The 21,908-nt window shown below is 56.1% G+C and overlaps 1 protein-coding gene across 1 annotated transcript; it reads right to left on the reverse strand.

The window, feature by feature from the left end:
• Positions 1 to 8,960: 8,960 nt before the first annotated feature.
• Positions 8,961 to 19,794, reverse strand: CACTIN (cactin, spliceosome C complex subunit). The gene is made up of 10 exons (XM_059719643.1): positions 19,570 to 19,794; positions 18,098 to 18,590; positions 15,962 to 16,057; positions 15,613 to 15,758; positions 15,360 to 15,522; positions 14,979 to 15,093; positions 13,499 to 13,691; positions 12,913 to 13,035; positions 10,959 to 11,227; positions 8,961 to 9,784 (listed from the first exon to the last, which is right to left on the reverse strand). Exons 1-10 carry the CDS (start codon positions 19,758 to 19,760, stop codon positions 9,294 to 9,296), a joined length of 2,280 nt encoding a protein of 759 aa, XP_059575626.1. The 5' UTR covers positions 19,761 to 19,794; the 3' UTR covers positions 8,961 to 9,293.
• Between the last annotated feature and the right edge of the window lie 2,114 nt (positions 19,795 to 21,908).

Below are 21,908 nucleotides of genomic sequence, written 5' to 3' on the forward strand. Positions count from 1 at the left end.
GAACAGACACTGGGGCCCTGTCATACCACAACGGCCCAAGTTTGTGGCCATGACAGTAGGTGGCATAAATTAGTGCTGACATTTTGGAGCAAACGCCTGTTTGTTTGCAGCAGGGGAGCGCAGTCAGCCTGGAGCTCTCCTACTCTCCAGCCACCCCAGGCAGGTGCTCCCAGGGCTTCAGGGACCCAGTCCTGTGCAGCCTGGGCATTCCCCTGTACATGCCCACCCAGGTTTCTCCATTTGCAGAGGCCTTCTCCAAGTCAGTCCACCTCCTCTGTAGGCAGAAGCCCAGGTTCTCTGTTTGCAGGGGCACGGCCCAGGAAAAAGGAGGATCCAGGGAATTACACACCAGTCAGCCTCACCTGAGTCCCTGGAAAAATCATGGAGCAGATCCTCAAATCTAAATATATAACGTCAACCTCTTTTCCCTTGTCCAGTTGATGCATCACCTGGCCATAGAAGGAAATGAGGATGGTCAAGCAAGACCTACCCGCAATGAAGTCATATGAGAGAGTTGGCTCTCTCTCATAATGTTGCCTTCCATTAGCCTGTTGATGGTTTCTTTGACGATTTTTTCCAAGATCTTTCCAGGGATTGAGGTCAAACTGATTGGCCTGTAATTCCCTGGATCTTCCTTCCTTCCTTTCTTGAAGATAGGAACCACGTTGGCCCTCTTCCAATCTCCTGGAACCTCTCCCGAGCGCCACAAGTTCTTAAATATCCTTGCCATTGGTCATGCTATGATGTCAGCCACCTCTTTTAGCACTTTTGGGTGCATTCCATCCGGGCCAGCTGACTTGTGGTCCAGCCTCTCCAGCTGCTCCCTCACAAGATCTTCACCAATTAGAGGTGTACAATCGCCCTTACCCTGGTAGTCCTGCATCCTGTCAGGCAGGGCAATCCCCTTGGGTTGGTGGAAAACCAACACAAAGTAATCGTTGAGATTAGTTCTCTCCTGGGTGTTGGCTGTCAGCTGCCCCGTTTGGTTCAGCAAGGGTCTGATGTTGCCCTTGTTTTTTTTCTGACTTCCTACGTATTTGAAGAAGGACTTTTTATTGTCCTTGATTCCCATAGCCAGCCTGAGTTCAGTTTCAGCCTTGGCTTTTCTGGTCTGCTGCCTACAGGTGCGGGCCAGTGCTGCATCCTCCTCAGTGCTAGCTCCCGATTTCCATCCCTTATAAGCTTCTCTCTTCAGATTCAGGAGGTCCATGAGTTCCCTGTTGAGCCAAGGGGGTCTCTTAGCCCTTTTGCTACCTTTCCTATAGGCTGGAATGGATTTCTCTTGTGGTTTTAGGATCACGTCCTTAAGGAGTGACCACTAATCGTAGACTCCCCTTCCCTGTCAGATCATGGTCTCTTAGGGCCTCAACAACCAACCTCTTGAGCTTGTGAAAGTCATCTTTTCTAAAGTTGAGGATTTCTGCATTGCTGACTGACTTGCCAGCTTTGTGATGGATAAAGTGATCAATTTGCGATCACTGTCACCAAGCTTCCCTTCGAACCTCAGGTCACTGACTAGATCATCCCCTTTGGCCAGTACCAGATCCAGCAGTGCCTTACCTCTAGGTAGGGCTAGGATTCAGGGAGAACTAGACAAATTGGAGGATTAGACCAAAAGGAATCTCATGAGTTTCAACAAGGACAAGTGCAAAGTCCTGCACTTAGGATGGAACAATCCCCTGCACCGGTGCATGCTGGGGGCCGACTGGCTGGGCAGCAGCTCTGCAGAAAAGAACCCGGGGGTCACAGTGGACAATAAGTTGAATATGACCCAGCACTGTGCCCTTGCTGCCAAGAAGGCTAACAGCATACTGGGCTGCACTGGTAGTTGTGTTGCCAGCAGGTCAAGGGAAATGATTATTCCCCTCTATTCATAACTGGTGAGGTCACATCTGAAGTCCGGTGTTGAGTTTTGGGTCTCCCGCTACAGAAAGGATGTGGACAAATTGGAGAGAGTCCAGCGGAGGGCAACAAAAACGGTTCAGGGGGTTGGGGCACATGACTTCTAAGAAGAGACTGAGGGACCTGGGCTGATTTAGTCTACAGAATAGAAGACAGAGAGGGGATTTAATAGCAGCATTCATCTACCTGAAGTGGGGGGGTTGAAAGAGGATGGAGCTGGGGGCAGATAACAGAACAAGGAGCAATGGGCTTAAGTTGCCACAAGGGAAGATTAGGTTAGATATTAAGAAGAATTTTCTTACAAGGAGGGTAGTAAAACGCTGGAGCAGGTTACCCAGAGAGGTGGTGGAAGCTCTATCCTCGGAGGTTTTTAGGACCCGGCTAGACAAAGCTTTGGCTGGGACGATCTAAGTGGAGCTGGTCCTGCTTCGAGCAGGGGGTTGGACTAGATGTGACCTCCTGAGGTCCCTTCCCACCCTCATTGTCTATGATTGTCCTATGGGATCAGGCCTCTACAGCCCTGGGAACAGCAGGACCCTGATGCTGTGGGACAACAGGCGACATCTGGTTCGCCAAATCTCATTCATCTTACAGAGGGTGCCTGCAGACCAGACCCTGCAGCAGGCAGAAAAGCCTGACCTGGCGCCCTGGCACCTAACCCAGCACCCTGGCACCTAACCCCTGCTGCCCATCTGCAGGTGCTGCACCCGGGAGTCAGGATCCGAACATTCAGCCCTTCTCCTGCCCCTGAGCGCAGGATGCAGCCCTCAGACCAGCCCCAGGAGAGCTCTGTCCCAAGCTCCACAGGTCTTATCTTGGTCTGAACCATCCCCACTGAACCACTCAGCTCCTGGTGTCCTCATGCTGCCAGGGGAAGACAGGGTCTTGCCTCCCCCTGGCAGCATGAGGACACCTGGAGGGACCAGGGCCTGGCCTGGTCCCTCCAGCCATAGCTTCCTGATACCAACCCCAAGGCACCTGCCAGAGCCACATGTACCTACCCATTGGGGCCTCATCAAAGCTGTTCTCACAGACCAGCAAGGACCGACTCAGGCCCTTATGGCATAGACAGGGCACAGTCAAGGTGTGACAGCCCCGACACGTCTGGGGTCAATCCAGGGCACTTACTGGTTTCTGTCCTGGTTCCCGCATTGCTCTAACCAACCTCCCAGCTGCCATCAGCACTGTCTGAGCAGCAAAGACTGGCTTGGTTTTTATTCAGGAGTGGAAAGGAGGGAGTCAAAGCCTGCACTTAGAGCCACCCCCCGCAATCTTTGCCATTACACAACTGAGCCAAGGGCACCTGGCTCCCCAGAACAGGCAGGACCTGCCCAACCTGGCCCATGCCAGCCACATGCACAGCTGTGGCCCCAGAGCAGCATCTCTCTATTGCAGCCTGGGGGCTCTCATCACACCAGGGTTCAATGATTGAAGTGCCTCCTGCAGGCAGAAGCTTGCAAGTGCCCAGGCATCGCCCCTGCTGAGTCTGAAAGCGGGTACAGAAAGGGCAGCGAGTACTGGGCAGCTTCAGGGAGACATGTGGCAGCAAACAAGCAGGTCATGGCCTTGTTTAAATGCTCATGACTGAGAAAAAGGCTGCCTCACGCAGAGCCTTTGTGCTACCCACCTCCCTGCCCCCAGCACCCCCAGGAGACAGCCAGACCATGGCAAAGGGGCAAGGCCCAGCCAAAGAGCAGCTCGGGAGATACCTGCTGCCAAGTGGCTGCTGTCATCTCATGCCATCCCTAGAGCAGTTTCTGCAGGGCCCACGTGAGATGAGCCCTCTCTATGTACAACAGCTATGAGACACCCCAGGTCAGCTCCGTAATACAGCACCCGGCCACCCTCTGGCCTTTCATCCCAGCAGCGGGGACCGAGGGCAGGCATGAATCCCAGCAGGGACTTGAAAGGAATCTGGCCAAGAAGGGACTTGGAGCAGAGCAATGAGATCCTTCATTACAGGCGCATCCCTCGGAGCGAAGGGCACCACAGCCACAGCTGGGGAACATCTCTTCAGACAGATCTGGCGCGGGCTGATGGGATCAGGCCTGGAAAACCTCACCAAGGACAGCCTGTCTGCACCAGCTGCAGGAGTCTGGCTCAGCTCCACGGCACGAGGGAGTACAAGCACGGAGGGCACTGGCTGCTAGAGCACAGTCCAGGCTTTGTCCTGGCCTGGGGCAGAGAAAGGAGAATCTTCCCAGGGGCTGGATGGCTCTGCCTGGAGCTCAAAGGCAGCCCCAGGGCCTGCCAGGTCCCGGAGCAAGAGACGACTTGGGACTCCTGGGGTCTATTCCATCAGGCAGCAGCCCTCCCCCTGCCCCCTCCAACACGGAAATACCACATTTACTCAAATCCAAGACTTACGTTGTCCCCCCATTCCACATGGGGAAAGAGCCCCTCATCTTAGATTTGAGTACAAGGGGGAGGAGAGCCAGCAGCTGCAGCTCCAACCCAGGGCTTGGGGGTAGAGCTGCAGGTACTCCCCACGCCTCTGCTCCCTGGAGCCTCTGCTCCCCGCCACCACACCTGCCGCTTACTTTCCCATTGCAGCTCTGGCCCGAGGCAGGGAGCACATGCTGTCTTTGGTCCCTGCTTGGCCATGCAGCTGCAGCAGTGACAGCTCTGGCCCCGACTCTGGGGGCTGAGGCCAAAGCTGTTGCCACTGCGTTGTGGTCAGAAGAACGAGCTGAAATAGGAAGGCAAGTGATGGCAGGCACAGGGGGCACAGGCACTGTGGCTGGGGGGCAGGCAGCAAGGGATAAGGGTTAGGCCACTTGACCCCCACAGCGCCTGCCCCCTGCTTGCCTTGCTGCCCACCTAATTACGGGAGGTCATCTTAAATTAAAAGTTGCTTTGGATTCAGGTGAACATGGTAGGATCCAGGAGTCCCATCCACACGGCCAGGCACATTCACAGCACCATGCGGACCAGACCATCAGCACCCCAGGATGCCACCTCCAACTGCATTGAGCTCCTGCTTCTTCCCCGCGGGGCAGCACTGGCAGTGAGGCAGGAGGGCATAAAACCACTTCAAATCAGCAAGGTGGCAGGAGGTTGCGCGCATCTCTGCAGTCGCCTGGCCCCCAGGGAGAATCCCCTGAAAAGGCTGAGCTCCTCCGTCCAGCCTGGTCCTGTTCCTCTGGCCACGCTCTGCAGCGGGGCTTCAAGCAGCGCTGCCGTGGGGCCTGCCGCACCTCCCACAGCAAGTGCTGGGCACCCTCTGGCGGCCGCTGGAGAGCAAGGCTGTGGTCATTATCCCTAGAGCAATGGTTCTCAACCTTTTTTGCCCATTTGTAAACAGCAATGGCCAGTCCGCACGCATCAAATAGTTTAAGTAGAAAACAGCCCCCTGGACCTGCTGGTGCCCCTCACTCCCAACCCACTGCCCTCTACCCCCAGGCCCAGCCCCACAGTGTGTTGGGCAGGGAAGGCCCTTGGGCAGGCACGTACTCCCCCAGATTTGTGTGCCCACAGCAGGCACAGGGCTGCAGCCTGGCCACACTGGCACAGGCAGGAGCCGCCTCTGTGGCCTAGTAAGTGGGACCCAGAGTGGGAGGGTGGAGCAGGGGGGTTGCAGGACTTGTTGCTGCCGCTGACACCAGCAGGACCCCCCCCATGCCAGCTGTGCAAGAAATAACGGACCCAAATAACGGACCCGGGGGGGGACGACAAGCTTCACTGCCCTGCTCTGCTGGGTCCTGCCTGCTGGGCTGTGGAGGTGGCTCCTGCCCATGCCAGTCTGGCCAGACTGCAATCCCATGCCTGCAGCGGGCACACAAGTCTGTGGGGAGCACATTCCCCCCCATACCGGCCCATGTTGCCTGTGCACCACCCCCAATGCATTGTCTATGCCCCCACCCCATAAACTTATCTGTGGGAAGCTGCGAGAGCTGCTCCCCATGCTGCCTGGCTGCCACGTGCACGTGCGCGCGCATGCATGTGACAGTGCCTGTCTGATTGCCCTCCTCCTGCTCCCCCCAGCCCCAAGCAGCCCCTTGCAGGCTGAAACTCTGCCAGCCTACAAGGGGAAACCCACCGCTTTCCACATTTTTTTCCTTTAAAGGAGAATCCATTTTAAAGTTTGTTTGTGACCCTTTCATATATTCTTGCATCCCACTTTTGGGTCATGACCCACGGCTTGAGAAACGCTGCCCTAGACTATCATGGCTACAACTACACTTCAATCCTACTAAGAATGCAGAAGACAATTAAAGACATGAGAGGGGAAACAAAACAATTTTTTTCTCTTAATGTCACTACAAAATATTCATGTGCAACTTGGGAAGAAATCCCCCTCTTCAAATGATATTGGTGCTTGAGTAGAGATTCACATGAGCTGTCAGTTTCTTAAAGTGACATAAACCTCGATCCTGCTCTTTACAATGAGATTCACCTACAGATTTTGGAGCAGAAAGGCCTCATTCATACCAGATCTCCCACCCAACCTTCTGTATCCCAGAGAAGACTTAAAAACTTATTGTTTCATAATTGATAGGGCGAGAAGGGACCTGAGCAGATCATCAAGTCCAACCCAATGCCATGTGCAGGAAAGGATGCTGGGGTCAAATGACCCTGGCTAGGTGGCTGTCTAGCCTCCTTTTGAAGACCCCCAGGGGAGGAACCAGCACCACTTCCCTTGAAAGTTGGTTCCAGATCCTAGCCACACTGACAGTGAAGTAGAGCCTCCTGATGTCTAGCCTGAACCTACTCTCAATCAACTTGTGGCTGTTATTCCTAGTTACTCCAGGTAGTGCTTGGGTGAACAGGGACTCTCCCATTCCCCGCACGTCCCCCCTAGTAAGTTTATAGATGGCCATCACATCCCCTCTCAGTCTTCACTTGTAGAGGCTGAACAGGTTCAGATCCTGTAGCCTTTCCTTGTAGGGCCTGCCCTGCTGCCCCCTGACCATGCAAGTGACCCTCCTCTGGACCCTCTCCATGTTGTCCACATCCCTCCTGAAGTGCGGCACCCAGAACTGGACGCAGTACTCCAACTGCAGCCTGACCAATGTTGCATAGAGGGGGAGGATCACCTCCTTGGACCTGCTTGAGATGCATGGCTAGGTATGGTTAGCCTTACTGACCACGTCCCCACACTGTTGGCCCATGTTCATCCTGGAATCAGTAATGACTCCAAGATCCTTTTCTGCCTCTGCACTGACAAGAAGGGAGTTCCCCAGCCTGCAGGTATGCTGCTGGTTCTCCCCCCCCAGGTGCAGCACTTTGCACTTGTCAGTGTTGAAACCCATCCTGTTCTCATCCACCCACCCCTGTAAACCTGTCCAGATCTGGTTGTAGCCTGTCCCTGCCTTCTAGCATGCCCACTTCTCCCCACAACTTAGTGTAATCCGCAAATTTGAACAAGGCGCTTTTTACCCCCTTGTCCAAGTCGCTGATAAAGATGTTAAACAGTGCAGGCCCGAGGACCAAGCCCTGGGGGACCCCACTGCCCACATCCCTCCAGGTCGAAAATGACCCATCCACCACCAATCTGGGTGCGGCCCTCTAGCCAATTTGGGACTCAACTGTGTAGGCATCAATGCCAACTTCACAGCAGCTATCTAGTCCTCATTTACACACACGCCTCCAACCCCCTAAGACAGTGGTTCTCAACCTTTTTTGTACCAAGCCCCATTTGTAAACATCAGTGGCCAGTCCGGACCCAGTGCCCCTCACTCCTGACCCACTACACACGCATGTGCCCTCCCCGCATGTGGGCAGGGGGTGGGTGTGTGGGGCATGGGGGACCCCAAGCAGCCCCTTGCAGGCTGGAGCTCTGCCAGCCTGCAAGACAAAAGCCATGGTTTTCCTGTTTTTCTCCTTTAAAGGAGAATCCATTTTTAAAGTTTGTTTGTGACTTCGTCATATATTCTTGCAACCTACTTTTGGGTCGTGACCCATGGGTCAAGAAACGCTGCCCTAGAACACAGGTGAGCAGAGTACAGCCCACGGGTCAGATCCATCCACCAAGGGATTTTATCGGACCCACCAGGGCCAGGCGCAGGGGCCAGCCCTGCCCATGGCATGTGCAGCTGGTCCCACTGCCCCCAGGCATGCAACAGGGCTGGGGCAGCATGGTGGTAGGACTGTTTCCTGGCAGCCCTAGCAGCAGCAGCTGCTTCCAGCTGCCACTGCCAGTCTTGCTGCCACCACCAGACCCAGCCCTGTTTCCTGGGCACCCTGGCCCATCTACCCTACACCCACTGCCAGGGTGGCAGAAGTGGAGGCAGGAGGCATAAAACGCCCACAGCCTGAAGGAACTGACCACCCATGCATCCCCACTGCCTGTCCGCTGCGCTTGCCCTACCAGCCGAGCAGCCAAACCCCGCTGCATACTCCCTTCCTCATTGTGTCCCTCGCTGAGGCCCCTGCATGCCCGTGGGCATGCTTTGTTCCCAGGGAGAGGAGGGGCAGGCCCGAGACCCTGCAGGCAGCCATACCACCACAGAGAGCAACACCAGGTGGGGCCAGCTCCCCCTGGGACCCTGGCATCAGATGAAGCCTGCAAGCAGGGTCTCCATGGAGACCCGGCTGGGTCCCCCATGGGCAGGACTTGGTCAGCTGGGCAGATGGGGCTGCAGGCAGGTGGGAAACAGCATCTGGGAGTGGGATGGGAAGGTGGGGCCAGGATCATGGGGCAGTGATGGCATGGGGCTGGAGCCCAGGGCAGAGATGTGCAGGGAGCAGACCGCAGCTCTGCCCTGGGTTCTGGCCCTGTGTTGTCACCACCCCACGATCCCGGCACTGCCCACCCACAGCCCCATCTCATCCACCCAGCAGAGCATGCCCTGCCCTTGGGGTCCCAGGCTAGTCTCCATGGAGACTCCACCCACCTGCTCCATCTGGTGCTCCTGGCAGTGGGTGCAGGATGGATGGGCTGCGCAGGATTAATTTGCATTGCCTCCTTGCAACAGCTCACTAGAACTCCCTAAACTGCACTCTAGCCCCCTAAAAGACTGCCCACCCTTACCCTACAGGCCAGCCTCGGGCTCTCCTGGCTGGTCCTGTGCACACAACCACACCACACCACACCAAATACAAACATAACCAGGCACTTCAGAGAACAGAGGTTTAATTTGCTGGATGAGTCACTCCAGACTCACCCATCCCAAGATCTCACACAAGAACCCCTTAAAACTTCCTCCCAAGGGGGAGGAAAGGACCCCTGTCCCCAGAGAGATACACCATACTGATCCACTAGAGCCCAGCCTCAGGGCCAGGCAGTGGGGAATGTCCAAGTGGCACAGGGCAGAGACAAAAGCCGGGGAAATGGCACCCCTTGGTGCAAGAGACACCAGAGAAAGGATCGGCTGGGGGCTCTGTATTCCCTGCCCCGTAGGGTCCAGCAGCAACAGGGAGATCCTGGCCAAGTGCCCAGCTTAGCCCCTTCATCTGCGGTAGCGGTAGCGCTTGAAGTGGAACCAGAGCTGGAAAATGCCGTTGGCAAACTGGCAGCGGAAGCCATGGCGGTGGGAGTACTCCCACTCGCGGTTGACGATCTTGAAGGCAATGTCCTCGTAGGGGGGCCCGGCATGAAAGCGCAGGATGGCAAAGTCCTTGTTGTCCTGGCAGGCCTCTAAGAAGTACTCTGGCGTAGAGCGCTTGTCAATCAGGTCAGGGTAAAAGATGTTGAACTTGTAGCCCTGGACAATCTTTGGAGGGGGGTTGTCAAAGTCATAGTGAGTCTGGTTGTACTTGTTCCACTCAAAGCCTGTGTGCACCCGGTTGAAGAAGCGGGGTTTGCGGGGCCGGTACTTGTCAGCCCACAGGTAGGCCTTGCCTGTCAGGGGCATCTCCACACTAAACTGGGCCTCGTCAGCACCCATGCCCTCCTTGGCCTTACGGAAAAAGATATCCTCCGCGCTCTCGGTGGCATCTCCTGTGGGGAAAGGTCAAGACCAGAGTCAGGGAGAGGCTCAGAGTAGGGACAGGACCAGCAGCAGCTCAGAGACTACAGAAGGAAATGAGGGCCTAGTGCCTCTATCTCTAACAGCTGCTTTAGTGGGAGCTGCTGAGAGTCATACCAAGGACAGAAAGAAGAGCATGCACTTTTCCACTGGTCAAGGCCTCATCCACATATCAACAGCTGGGCTAGGGACCCCCCTCCCCCGCATGGCACCACCAAGAAGAGGGAGGTTGGGGCTATCTCCATGGACTGTGGGTCAGGCTCCAAGGGGATGGGGATGGGGCTGGCTGAGGGACTGACAAAGCTCACAGGCAATAACCTGGCGAGAGCTCTCCAACACCCAGCATGCCAGGAACACTCCAGGTGCATCTCAGCAGCCTTTCCTGCCCAGAGCAGAGGGGCTGGACCCGATGATTTCCTGAGGTCCCTTCCAGCTGTAAACTTCTGTGGATCTGTGATCATCCAAACCCACCAGACCTTCAGGCCTGGGCTGAGCACTGGGCTTTGTTAAGTGTTGTGTTAGACTACCTCAAGCAACCTACTGCCAGGCTTTCCCTGGGCCCCTGGTGTTTGCATCCCAGGAATGGAGGGAACTGGGTTTATTTAGTTTGTAGAAGAAAAGGCTGGGGGGGATTTAATAGCAGCCTTCAACTATCTGAAGGGAGGTTCCAAAGACGGTGGAGCTGGACTTGTTCTCAGTGGTGACAGATGACAGAGCAAGGAGCAATGGTCTTAAGTTGCAGCAAGGGAAGTTTAAGTTGGATATTGGGAAAAACTCTCTCACTAGGAGGGTGGTGAAGCACTAGAACAAGTTACCTAAAGAGGTAGTGGGATCTCCATTCCTGGAGGTTTTGAAGGCCCCGCTCAACAAAGCCCTGGTTGGAATGATCTAACTGGGAATCGCCCTACTTTGCACAAGGAATTGGACTAGATGTGACCTCCTGAGGCCCCTTCCAACCCAATTTTCTAGGATTCTATGACCATTGCGCACAACATGCCTCCAGAGGCTGCTCTCCCAGAGCCTCTTGTTTTGCGCTTCCTGGGACAGACCCCGAGGCACGAACAATCCCAGCCCAGCTCTCCTCAAAGCCGCGGAAGCTCCAAGCCCAGCTGGCACTTGGGCATGAACCAACCAGGCACTTCCTACCTGTGACCTGGAGCTGCTGCCTCAGGAGCAGCAGGCGCTGAAGGTCCTCCTCTGCCTCTATAACATGGGCATCGAAGGGCAGCTCATTGGAGCCCAGCAGCCTGGGGCTGTACTTTCCGGCATCGTAGTCATCCAGACTCTGCTGGATCAGGTCCTCCTCCATGAGCACTGCTTCCCCTTCCCCATCCCCCTTGGCCTCCGTCTCAGCCTCTTCCCCAGGCTCTGAGGAGGGGCCAGGCTGTACTGAGGTGCTCTCTTCTGGGTCGGGCCTACAAGGCAAAGGGGAGATAGGTGACAGGGATGGACACTGGAAGAGTCCCAGCCCCTGATCCCCAAACATTTTCCAGCCATGGCCCCCAATTGCAGTAGGGCTATTATCTGTGACCCCTGTACATGCTCACTGCTGCTCATGTGCAGGGCTCCCCACACCTCCCCTGCCCAAGATAAGCAAGTAAGCCTGCTCCTACCCTGCGGGAAGCAAAAGCAAACCCAGCATGACTTAGCAACTTCAGTCAGGGGCAAGCTCCCTGGTGTAGCTCTCACTGTGGGGCAGGGGACAGCTGGTGCCCTGTCCCATTAACTGTGGACACCTGGGGTAATCAGTGGCTCCATGGAACTTGTGTCTCCTAGTTCAGGAATCCCTGCCCATGGCAAACAGAGACATTTCATTGTGACAGGAGGGGCGATCAGCCAGACCACATTCAAGGGCTGTGCTCCAGGAGTTGGAGGCAGAGGAAGGAAGCTACAGTGCTGCCCTCTGATGGACAGACCCCAGACCTACTCCACAGCCATCAGCTGCGGGTGTCATCAAGTTACCCTCCCGGAGCTGCAGCCCACAGAGGCCAAACCACCCCCAAGCACCCCACAAGCATGGCTATTCCTAAAGCATCCTAAGAACGCTGATATCTCAGTTTAACCCTGAGCAAAACCACATTGTGACCTACACTGCAGAGGACTCCAAAGCAAGGAAGCAGCCATGGGCTGGCTGATGCTCCTGCCTGTCTCAAAAATGGACATTCCTTGGCCAGTACAGCCCAAAGCTTCTGGAGCAAGACGGGAAGGGCCCAGTGTGCTGAGGTTTGCCTGTGGAAGGCTGGGAGCACCTTGCAGGATTGTTCTTGCAGGGATGGCAGATACTGAACAGCAGGGGACCCCTAGCACAACATTAGCTTCTTTCCTGGGATCCTCAGGAAAGAAACTAGTGCTGTGCTAGGGGTGTAGGGGCAGCAGAGCCAAGGAAAAGGGGAAGCTCATTGCAGCCTACATACCAGCACTCCCCCCTCATTACCCATAACTGCTAGGCCCTGGGTTCTTCCAAATGGTAGGGGATTTCCCGACCCCAGAGGAATGAGAATCCTTGGTAAACGACTCTCCAAGTGTCAGAGAAGGGAACCTGCCCTGCAGTGCTCCACTGCAACAGCTCCTGTAGCCACTTCAGCTGTACTGTCTAGGTGCAAAATCTCCCTGGCTCAGGGACATTGGATAGGGCCTTTCACTACACAGGGGCATGAAGTCTTGGTCAACAAGGGAAGTGCAAAGGAATACTAGCAACACTCAAGGGCTGGACATCTGCACTGGGGCTACACATGCCTGGTGCACCCCCTCAGGCATACAACATAGTTAAGGCACCAGCAATGATTCAGTCTGCCCCCACACCAGCTGTCCCTGAGTGGACAGCTCAGCCTTCAAGGATCAGCAGCCCCGTCACAGCCCTTCAGAGACCTGCCCCTGGAGCTCTGGCTGTTTTATGCAGGCCGCCCCATTTTGTTGACATGCCCCACAAATCAGGAAACAGGTGCCAAGGTGGGGCAGGAGCAGTGGCAGGCACTGAACACAGGGGCCTTCTCTGAGCCCCAGGTGCTGACTGCTGGCCTATGCTGCACCTTAGGGACCAAAGACATCAGAGGAAGCTAACAGGGTAGCTTGCATAAGAAAGAAACAGGCCCTTACATACCTGTCACTGGGAGAAGACGGGTCCTTCTTGAGGATGGGGAAGAGTGGCTCACTCTCCACACCCTGCTCCTGCTTCAGCTTGTACAGTTTCTGGCGCAGCACATCCTGGTGTCTCTCCCGCAGCCTGCAGGGAAAGTTACCAGCAGATGTTGAATTGCTCCTGACTCAGGCCTGACAGAATGGGTGTCCACCCATTCTAGTCCAGCACTACTCACAGGCAACTGTAGCAACGTAAAGCACTTTGGCTCCAAGCTCAGGTCCCCTCCCAGCCAAAAAGGGGGCTCAGCATCAGGTAGCAAGAACTTCTCCATTCAGAGGAGGGGATTCAATGACACCTGCCTTTGTCATCCACAGTATCTGGACCCATCCCTCTGCAGCACAGGCTGAATGCTTCCTCCTGCCCAGCCAGGATGACTTGGAGTGCAAACCACCCCTTCCACCCCCCTGCCAAGAAAGGACGCAATCTGCAACCAGTTGGCAGGAGCTGTGCTGCTGCTGGGCTTGGAAAGTTGCCCAACTTTGTGGGTGTGTCACCTACCCAAAGCTGCCCCGTTTGCCCACCCAGCTCCCATCAGCTGCACCCTTACCTGGCCCGGGCCATATACGCTTTGAGCTGCTGCAACAGACTTTCCCAGTAGCCAATGTCTAGGTTGGGCCCACCTGCCCGGATCTTGCCCTCAATGCCTTGGTAGAGAGCTTGCAGCTGGTTGTACGTCTTCCCCTTGAACACAGACTGCACATCTGAGCTGACAGAGGCGTTGACTCCTTCTCGACGCTCTCCTGCCACATGGACATGAAAGGGTTAATGTCTGCCAGGTCCAATGGGCATGGGACCCCTAACTGTAGCTAGGAGAGTGGGGGTGTCCATGAGCCCAGTCCTCCAGGACTGTATGCTCCCTGCCTGACTGCAGAGGAAGCCAGGCTGAGATCTGCCACTGCCAAGTTGGAGCATGCCAAGATTTTGTTATTCACAGGCAGAGGGCCCATGGTCCATGCTGTGCTGCTCTCACCACAAACCCTTGTCTGGTGTAAGCTTGGCCTGTGCCTGTCCAGGTTTGTCCTGAACTCTGTCTTGAAGGGCAGGCAGAGCAGGAAAGTCTGCATTAGCTCCTCCTAACTCAGGGGAGGGCAAAATACAGCCCACGAGCCATATCCAGCTTGCCAGGCTGTTCTATCCGGCCCGCGGGGTACCTAAAAAGTTTAGAAAATTAACTTATCTGCTCCTGGCTGCCTGTCAAAGATGACAGGAGCCAGGGCCAATAGGACCCAGGGGAAGCCGACAGGACTCAGGAGCAAGTCTGGTCCAGCCCAGTGCCCCCAACCAGAAGCCTGTGCCTGCCTTGACTTTCACTGCTTCCCTGTGCGCCAGCTCCCCTGGGCTGAATCGCCGGACTGTGGGAGCACAGGGCTGCACCGTATCCCAGGGCCAGGAGTGGGAGGGGCGTGTGTGTGTTTATAGGGTGAGTCCCACCCCCCCCACCCTACACATGCACTCACACCCCTCCCTTGCACTGCCATACATGCAGACCCCTACACCCACACCCTCCCACAAACCCCATACCAACCCACACCCCATATCCACACATGCATCCACCCCCCACAAAACCACCACACACCCCCTCCCTACACCCCACAGCCCCCCACAAACCTATAGCCACCCACATGCCCCCCAACACCCCACAGTGTGTAAGAGTAAGACTTCATTTTAAGCTATTGTACAAATCACCTCTATGTATACTACACAAACGCATGTAAATCAGGACAAAAATATTTTTTAAGTCAAATTAATTAACGTTGTAGATGTTTGATTTTTAGAATTTGGTATTTTTCTGGTTCTGGGATGGCAAAACCCCCTTGCTGAAAGGAGTATTTCCAGGGATAAGGGGAGGGACTTCTGGTGGCAAAGGGTGGGGGTTAGGGGGTGGGACTACCGGTCCCAAGATGGCCACCAGGGGCGGAGCACCTGTCAAGGGGCAGGGCTACAGTAAGTGGTTCTCTGCCCAAAATAATTGCCTGCCCCTGTCCTAACCTGTGAGTTCTGGCAGGCAGCTATCCCTGCCCTCTCACCTGGTCCCTTCCCAGAAGCCTCCAGTTTCCGCAGCTTGGAGATCTCATCCTCAGTGATGATGGTCATGTCCCTCCAGAAATCCACATTCTTGCCTTGCTCCAGCTCCATGTAAACCTGCAATTAAGGAGCATACAGAAGTCAGGGGTCTGTCCTTCACTGCTGTCTGCATCAGGCTGCTGGCCCCTGCTGGTGCTGCTGTTCTATTGACTACTATGCAGGTGAAAGGATGAGTGCAAGTTGGGACTGAAGCTGTGGCTAAAGGAGAGGAAGAAGCATCAGCAGCTCCCAACCTCACCAGCAGAACACGAAGCCCTGGTGGCAGAAGGTGAGGAGGGATGGATCAGGAGGGTGCTTGTCTGTGCTCCCCACAGAGCAGGTACCTGGATATCCTCTAAAAGATCCTCCATGTCAGACACCGTCAGGCCATTCAGGAAAGTGTAAGGCTCATGCATCTCCACTGCTAGGTCATCGTCCTCTGCACTGATGTACTTGGCCAGCAGGTCGATAGGCTTGGCACGGCCATCCCGGATCCGGATCTTTGATCTGCAGGTGACAGGAGGGTCCAGGGTGAGCACTGGGTGCCTGGGCCCTCCACCAGCCCTGCCCACAGCTGAGCCACTGGTGCCTGCTTACCGCAGCTTGGCCTGCTGGAGGTGGAAGTTGTCCTCTTGCTCCTCCCAGGTTTTGAAGTGCTCTGCCTCCTTCTCCCGTTGCAGCATCTCCAGCTCCTGCTCACGCATCGCCTTTTCCCGCTCCCGCTCCAAGCGCAGCTGCTTCACCTACTCAACAAAGGGGGAAGCTGGTATGGAGCAGAGACCAGGGCCACTGTTCCCCATAGTGCTGATCTGAGAACAGGAACTCAGACAATACTTTAAACAGAGCCCAGCATTCAATCCCTCATGGACTCTGCTTGGTCTCATCCTGAGTTGGGAGAGCTGGAGGTCCATGAGAGCAGGTGCTGGGAACCAGAGGGAGTACTTACCTTCTGCAGTTCCAGGCGATTGTCCTCCTGGATTTGTTTGTTTCTCTCCTTCAGCTCCTTCTCTTCCAGGTGGCTGATCCCTTTCTTCTCCAGGGCCTGAAAGCATTCATGCATTAAGAGGATGTGTGGAGCCCCATATCCCACAAAAGGCCTCTCAGCTGCCATCTAACAGGAACTCCTAACAGGCTTCCACACAGGGCATTCAGTACCTGCCATCCGTACCCTCCAAGAGCAGACCCCCCCACCCAACTCATAGTTTCATAGTTGGTAGGGTCAGAAGGGACCTGAGCAGATCATGAAGTCCAATCCCCTGCCATGGCAGGAAAAAGTACTGGGGTCAAACGTCCCCAGCAAGATGTTCGTCTAACCTCCTCTTAAAGACCCCCAGGGTAGGAGCCAGCACCATTTCGCTTGGAAGTAGGTTCCAGGTCCTAGCCGCCCTCACAGTGAAGTAGTGCCTCCTGATGTCTAGTCTGAATCTACCCTCTGCCAGCTTGTGACCATTATTTCTAGTCACTCCTGGTAGTGCTCAGGGGAACAGGGACTCCCTCAGTGCCCGCTGGTCCCCTCTGACTAGTTTGTAACAGGCCACTAGATCCCCCTCAGCCTCCTCTTGTGGAGACTGAACAGGTTCAGGTCCCTTAGCCTCTCCTCGTAGGGCCTGCCCTGCTGCCCCCGATCATGCGGGTGGCCCTCCTCTGGACCCTCTCCATGCTGTCCACATCCCTCCTGAAGCGTGGCGCCCAGAACTGGACACAGTACTCAAACTCCTCAACAAGCTATAGAAGAATTTAGCCCCTGCTGCCTCCCAGAGAAGTTGCTACTGAACTAGAACCAAGGCTGAACTAGCTGGCAGGCACCACGAATTTAGCCTCAAGTCTGAATATACAGAAATCTCCCCTCAATTTCAGGTGATAATAAGTGCATTAACTGACAGCTAGGGGTGTGCGAAGTGGGCCCTATTCGATCCGGATTTAGATTCAACCTGAACCAGGGACAGCGGCTCGATTTAACCAAATTCGAATCTGAAGATTCTATGCTGATTTGGAGAATCAGCGATTCGGACACAGACACAGCTCTAAAAGTTTTTTCTTCATACCTTGAGGTAGCAGGCACGATTCATGATTGCTGCGATGCTGGGGTGAATGAAGCATCCCACAGGAGTCCCTCCACGTGCTTGGTGGCAAACCCAGAAATGGACTGAAACTACTTCCGGCCCACTTCTGGGTCTGCCGGGGAGTGAACTGGGAGGCCTCCCCATGCCCTCCCATCTTGGCAATTGGCTGCAGGGGGACTCCGGGTGCCCCCCCAGACCCAGGAGGCACCAGTCACTGAGCTGGGGAGGTGTGTGTGTGTGGGGGGAGGGGGCCAGCACGCTCCCCAGCAGACCCGTTAGTGGACTGGAAGTGCTTCTGGTTCACTTCTGGGTCTGCAGGTGAGTGCGCTGGGGAGCCCCTTGCTTTTCTGTCGGATGCTCCATGCGCCCCAGCATCACAGCATTCACGAGCCCCCGCTACCTAGAGGTATGTAGAAAAAACATTTAAAGCTATCTCTGTCTGAATCTCCCCGAATCAATTCGGAGGATTCTGATTTGATTCAGAGAGATTAAGGGTCCTCTGACTCGATTCGGATTCACAGATTCGGCCACAGGACTGGGCCAAACCTGCGCTGAATCGAACCAAGAACGAAGTTTTGCACAGCTGGGGGCTAGCTCGCTCCATTGTCTGTAACCCAAGGCATGCGACCCTGAAACAGGGCTATGGGGCTGCAAAAGCAGCTGCCCCCAACTGCAGAGAAAGGTCGTTAACAGAAGGTCAAATGGCTCGAGCAAGGATTCCAAGAAGGCAAGTGCAGGTACAAGGGAGGGCACCTCCTGCAGGGCCTGGAGCAGCTTTTGCTGTCACACCTCTGTCCTCTCTTATCCTTATACAATTTGGGTAACTCACTCCACACAAGCTTGTCCCTCCCTGCCCCCTATCACTTCTCAGCTGTCAGCACAAGGGCATGAAATAAGGCACAAAAAGATTCTGCTGAGCTTTGCCTTGGTAGCAGCTGAGACCCAATTATCTGACAATGGGGAGGCAACCCCATTTCTCTGGCACCCCACAGCTGGTTGAGTCTGAAGTACGAACTCACCTTGCTCCAGATGAAGGTGCCTAGAAGGTTGTTGTCTCCAAAGGGGTTGTCGGTGTTGGTGTAACCCATGTACTCCTCGCCCCATCCCATCTTCTCACGTTTTTTCCTCTCCTTGGCCTCCTTCTTCGCCAGCCGCCGGGCCCTCTTTTCCTCAGGCGTCTCCAAAGCTTTCATCAGTGCAGCCTGTTGCTTCTTTTCATCCTTCAACCTCAGACGCTCCTTAACGCTCAGCTGCTGCCCCAAGTCCTCCCTGGAGCTCTGGGAACGCGAGGGAGAGGGAGACGTGACAGAGGACACCGAAGACCTAGAGCTGGATCTCTTCCTTCTCCTGTCTCTGCTGCGGCCTCTCCTCTTTTCCCTCTCTCCTTCCGAGTCTGAACTAGAGGGACGATCTCGCGACCGAGAGCCATGTTTCTTTTGGCTTTTGTGGTGCTGGTCTCTGCTCTTGCTTTTCTTCTTTTTCCAGCTGCGTCTCTCCTCCCCAGAGTCAGACCTAGGAGAGAGAAACAAGACTCTAGAGATCGCTACAACCCCAGAAATCACGGCACAGGAGCATTCAGTGCTTCTGCGGTACTCCGCACGTACAGCAGGCTCAAAACTCTCTATGGCGGCAGGTGAAGTTCAGTGTAGGTGCGTGGGAAGCAATGCACGTGGGCAAATCTAACCCAAACTGTACCTATACTATGATAAGCTCTGCATTAGCTGTTACTAGAAAGAAAAGGGATTGGGACTCAATGCAGACAGTCCACTAAAAACATCAGCTCAGCGCTCAATGGGGCTGTGCGGAGATTCGGGTGGCGATTTGATTTGGACGAGATTCGGCCCGATTCGGTGGCCGAATCTCTGAATCAAATGAGGGGACCAATGTAAAGGTTTGAATCAATTCAAAGCTGTCCAAATCTTCAGAAGATTCGGAGAGCTTTGATAAGTCGGGCAGTCCCCGGTGGCTGCGCCCGCTCCGAGCTGGTAAGTACTAGGGGCGGGGGGAAGGGACAATTGGGGGACCCCGACCCCCATCTGCCCCAGGTCCCAGCAATTTAAAAAAAAAAAGCCTGGTGCTCAGCGAGTGCTGCTGGGAAGGGGGGAAGGGATCGCCTTCCCGGCAGCACCCGCGTGGCGCCCCGCAGGTAGCAACGAGGGACACGAAGCAGGAGAAGGATGAAGGAAGGAGGCGTGAAGAAAACCCTAACAGCACCCTGCGTCCCGAGCCGCCTCCAGGGACCAGCCAGCCCAACCGCGGCCCGAGCCGGGTCAGCCCCGTCCCAACCACCCCGCACCCACCGGCGGCCCCGGCGCAGCGGCCGGCCCGGCCACGGGTGAAGCCGGGGACCGGGCGTCCGGCGCGTAAGAATCGCCGTCAGGACCAACCCGAGACCCGACAGAGGCAGCGAGGCGGAGGGCGGGTTCCGGGAACAGGGAAGATCCCCGCGAGCGTCCCCGGGCGGCGGGGCCCGCTCCCCTCGGCCGCTCACCCCGAGCGCGGCTCCCGCCGCCGCCGCCTCCCGCCGCCATCGCTGCTGCCGCCGGACCGCGACCGGCGCCGCCGCCTGCCCCGCGACCGGGATCGGGATCGCGACCGGGACCGGGACCGGGACCTCGCCTCGCCCGGCCGGCGGCCCCGGTGCGACGGGCGCTCCGCGGGGCTGCGCGACCCCGAGCCCATCTGCGTAGCTGCGCACTCCCGGCCGCCGGGGGCCTTCGTCAGCCGCGGCTCGCGCGAGGTGTCCGCGCTGCGCCTGTCTGCAGCCGGCCCTGCCCCGCCCCGCCGGCGGCCGCTCGGGCAGTAGCTGCTCGGTGTTTCCCGCAGGCACTGGCTGGGGCAGCTATGGATTGGTGGGGAGGGGCGGGCGAGGCCCCAAGCGGCAGGGACGGGGCCTGTCCTTAAAGGGACCGCTCCGGAAGAGCCGCAGGGCCCTCTAGTGGCTCCTTGCGAGCGGGAGGATCCGGGCCCAGCGCTGTCTGTGGTGCGGGATACAGCACTAGTGAGCGTGCAAAAATATTGCGGTGCAATAATAGCGAGCGTGCAAAATGCTCTGTCCTGCCCCGGAAGAGCAGAGAACAGCTGCAGCCGGGACAGGGGTCTGTGCCCCTTGCTTAAAGAGAACTTCTCTGACCTTTTTAGCGGGTCACGTACAGATCACATCTCCCCCCACAACCGTGTCTGCCCCTGTCCTTACCCGACACGGCTACAGCCACCACCCCGCAGCACATGACAACTTTTAAGGAAGCACCTGCAGCCCCCAGCTCGCGCGTTTGCTGTCGGTGCTTTGACCCAAACTGCCTTAAAAAAAAAAAGCCTCTACTTTGACGACCCACTTCTCACTTACTGGCAGGTTATAGCGAGCGAAATAAGTATGTAAATCAAGTCATCATCTTATTTGCATATCGTTTCAGTGTACAGTAGTTTTTCAGCTAATACAATAATTTCGAGTTTCCAGTACAAATAAGTTCATATTCAAGACCTGGCAACGCTGTTCAGAACAGCTCCCGGGGTACACGCAGGTTCATCGCTGCTTTCACACGCGGAGCTGCTTCCGCCCGCGCTGATTGGCGGAGCCGGGATCGGGGGAGGAGAGAGAGAGAAAAATGGCGGCAAGCGGATGCCCTTTAAAAAGAAAGCGCATGCGCCAAAAACACAACCGCGAGGACCCGCGCCGCATCGGAGTGGCATGGTCACCCTCCCCGCAGGGCGTGCGTCCGCGAAATATCTTCCCCCCGGACGCCCCCATCACGACCGAGTATATCACTCAAACGTGTTCAGAGCTCTCCAGTCACCAGCGAGTTTAATCTTGAAACTGCTGTCAAGGAAACCACCTCTACGGAAGTGTGAGTAAAGCATTTATTTGTTACACCGCCTCCTTAATTGTTTTCTGTCAAGGGGAAGAGAGAGAAGAGAAGGAGAAACGAGGTCCCGTAACCGTTTCGTCCCCGGCCTGTTCGCGCAGCACTTTTCTGGGTCCAACCACCCACCGGCAGGTTGGGCATGGCGTCATGGACAGGATCCCCGGGGCAAAGGGAGAACGAAGGAGACGTTGTTGAGTTAGTCAGGTATTGCCCGTGGGGGAACCGTCACTGGCCTCCGACCACGGACGCTGATACTCTGCAGGCCCATGTGGCGTATCAGCAAGCTGGGCAAGACGGGAAGATAGGGGGCTACATCTCCATCTGCCCCACCGAGGGCAGCGAGGAGCTGCTTAAAGAATGGGTCATGTCCGGCCTCAGCCCCGCAGCCCTAGGATGCCTCCTTTCCAGCCCCGCGGTTCTTTACCAGCCGCCCGACAAAACCAGAGGCGTTACTTAACCGCGTCGAGCCCACGGGCACAGACGACTGCACTCCCGCAAAAGAGTACGCCAGGCGCATCCAGTACCTAAAGGAGGGGAGCGGCTGCGAAACCCCTCCCGATAAATTCAGATGCCCCAACCTCGATCCCGGGGGCGCCGAAAATGAAATCCTAACGGCACTCCGTGAAAGTCTTGAGACCGATGGGTCACAGGGTGGATAGGGCAAAAGTGGAATAAGAGGAAGATGATTAATATCCTGTTTCGCTCAGTGACCACCTTACTACGACACACGGCGAACCAAGCCAGCATAATAGATACGCTGACTAAGGCGGCCGCGCAGCAGAGTACCGCACAGCCCGAGCCACCGCTTAAAGATGGCGCCGCGAATGAAGAAGAGGGAGCGGCCGAAAAGTTCTGGGCGGGAAACCCCGACGCTAGCGAAACCTGCACCCTCGCTACTTTCTGCACGCGCGCCAGAGGGGAACTCCGAGAGTTGGCAAGAGACACCCGACTAAATCTGGGTGAAACA

The sequence above is a fragment of the Alligator mississippiensis genome, chromosome 16 (assembly GCF_030867095.1).
Source record: "Alligator mississippiensis isolate rAllMis1 chromosome 16, rAllMis1, whole genome shotgun sequence".
Classification (NCBI taxonomy): Eukaryota; Metazoa; Chordata; order Crocodylia; family Alligatoridae; genus Alligator; species Alligator mississippiensis.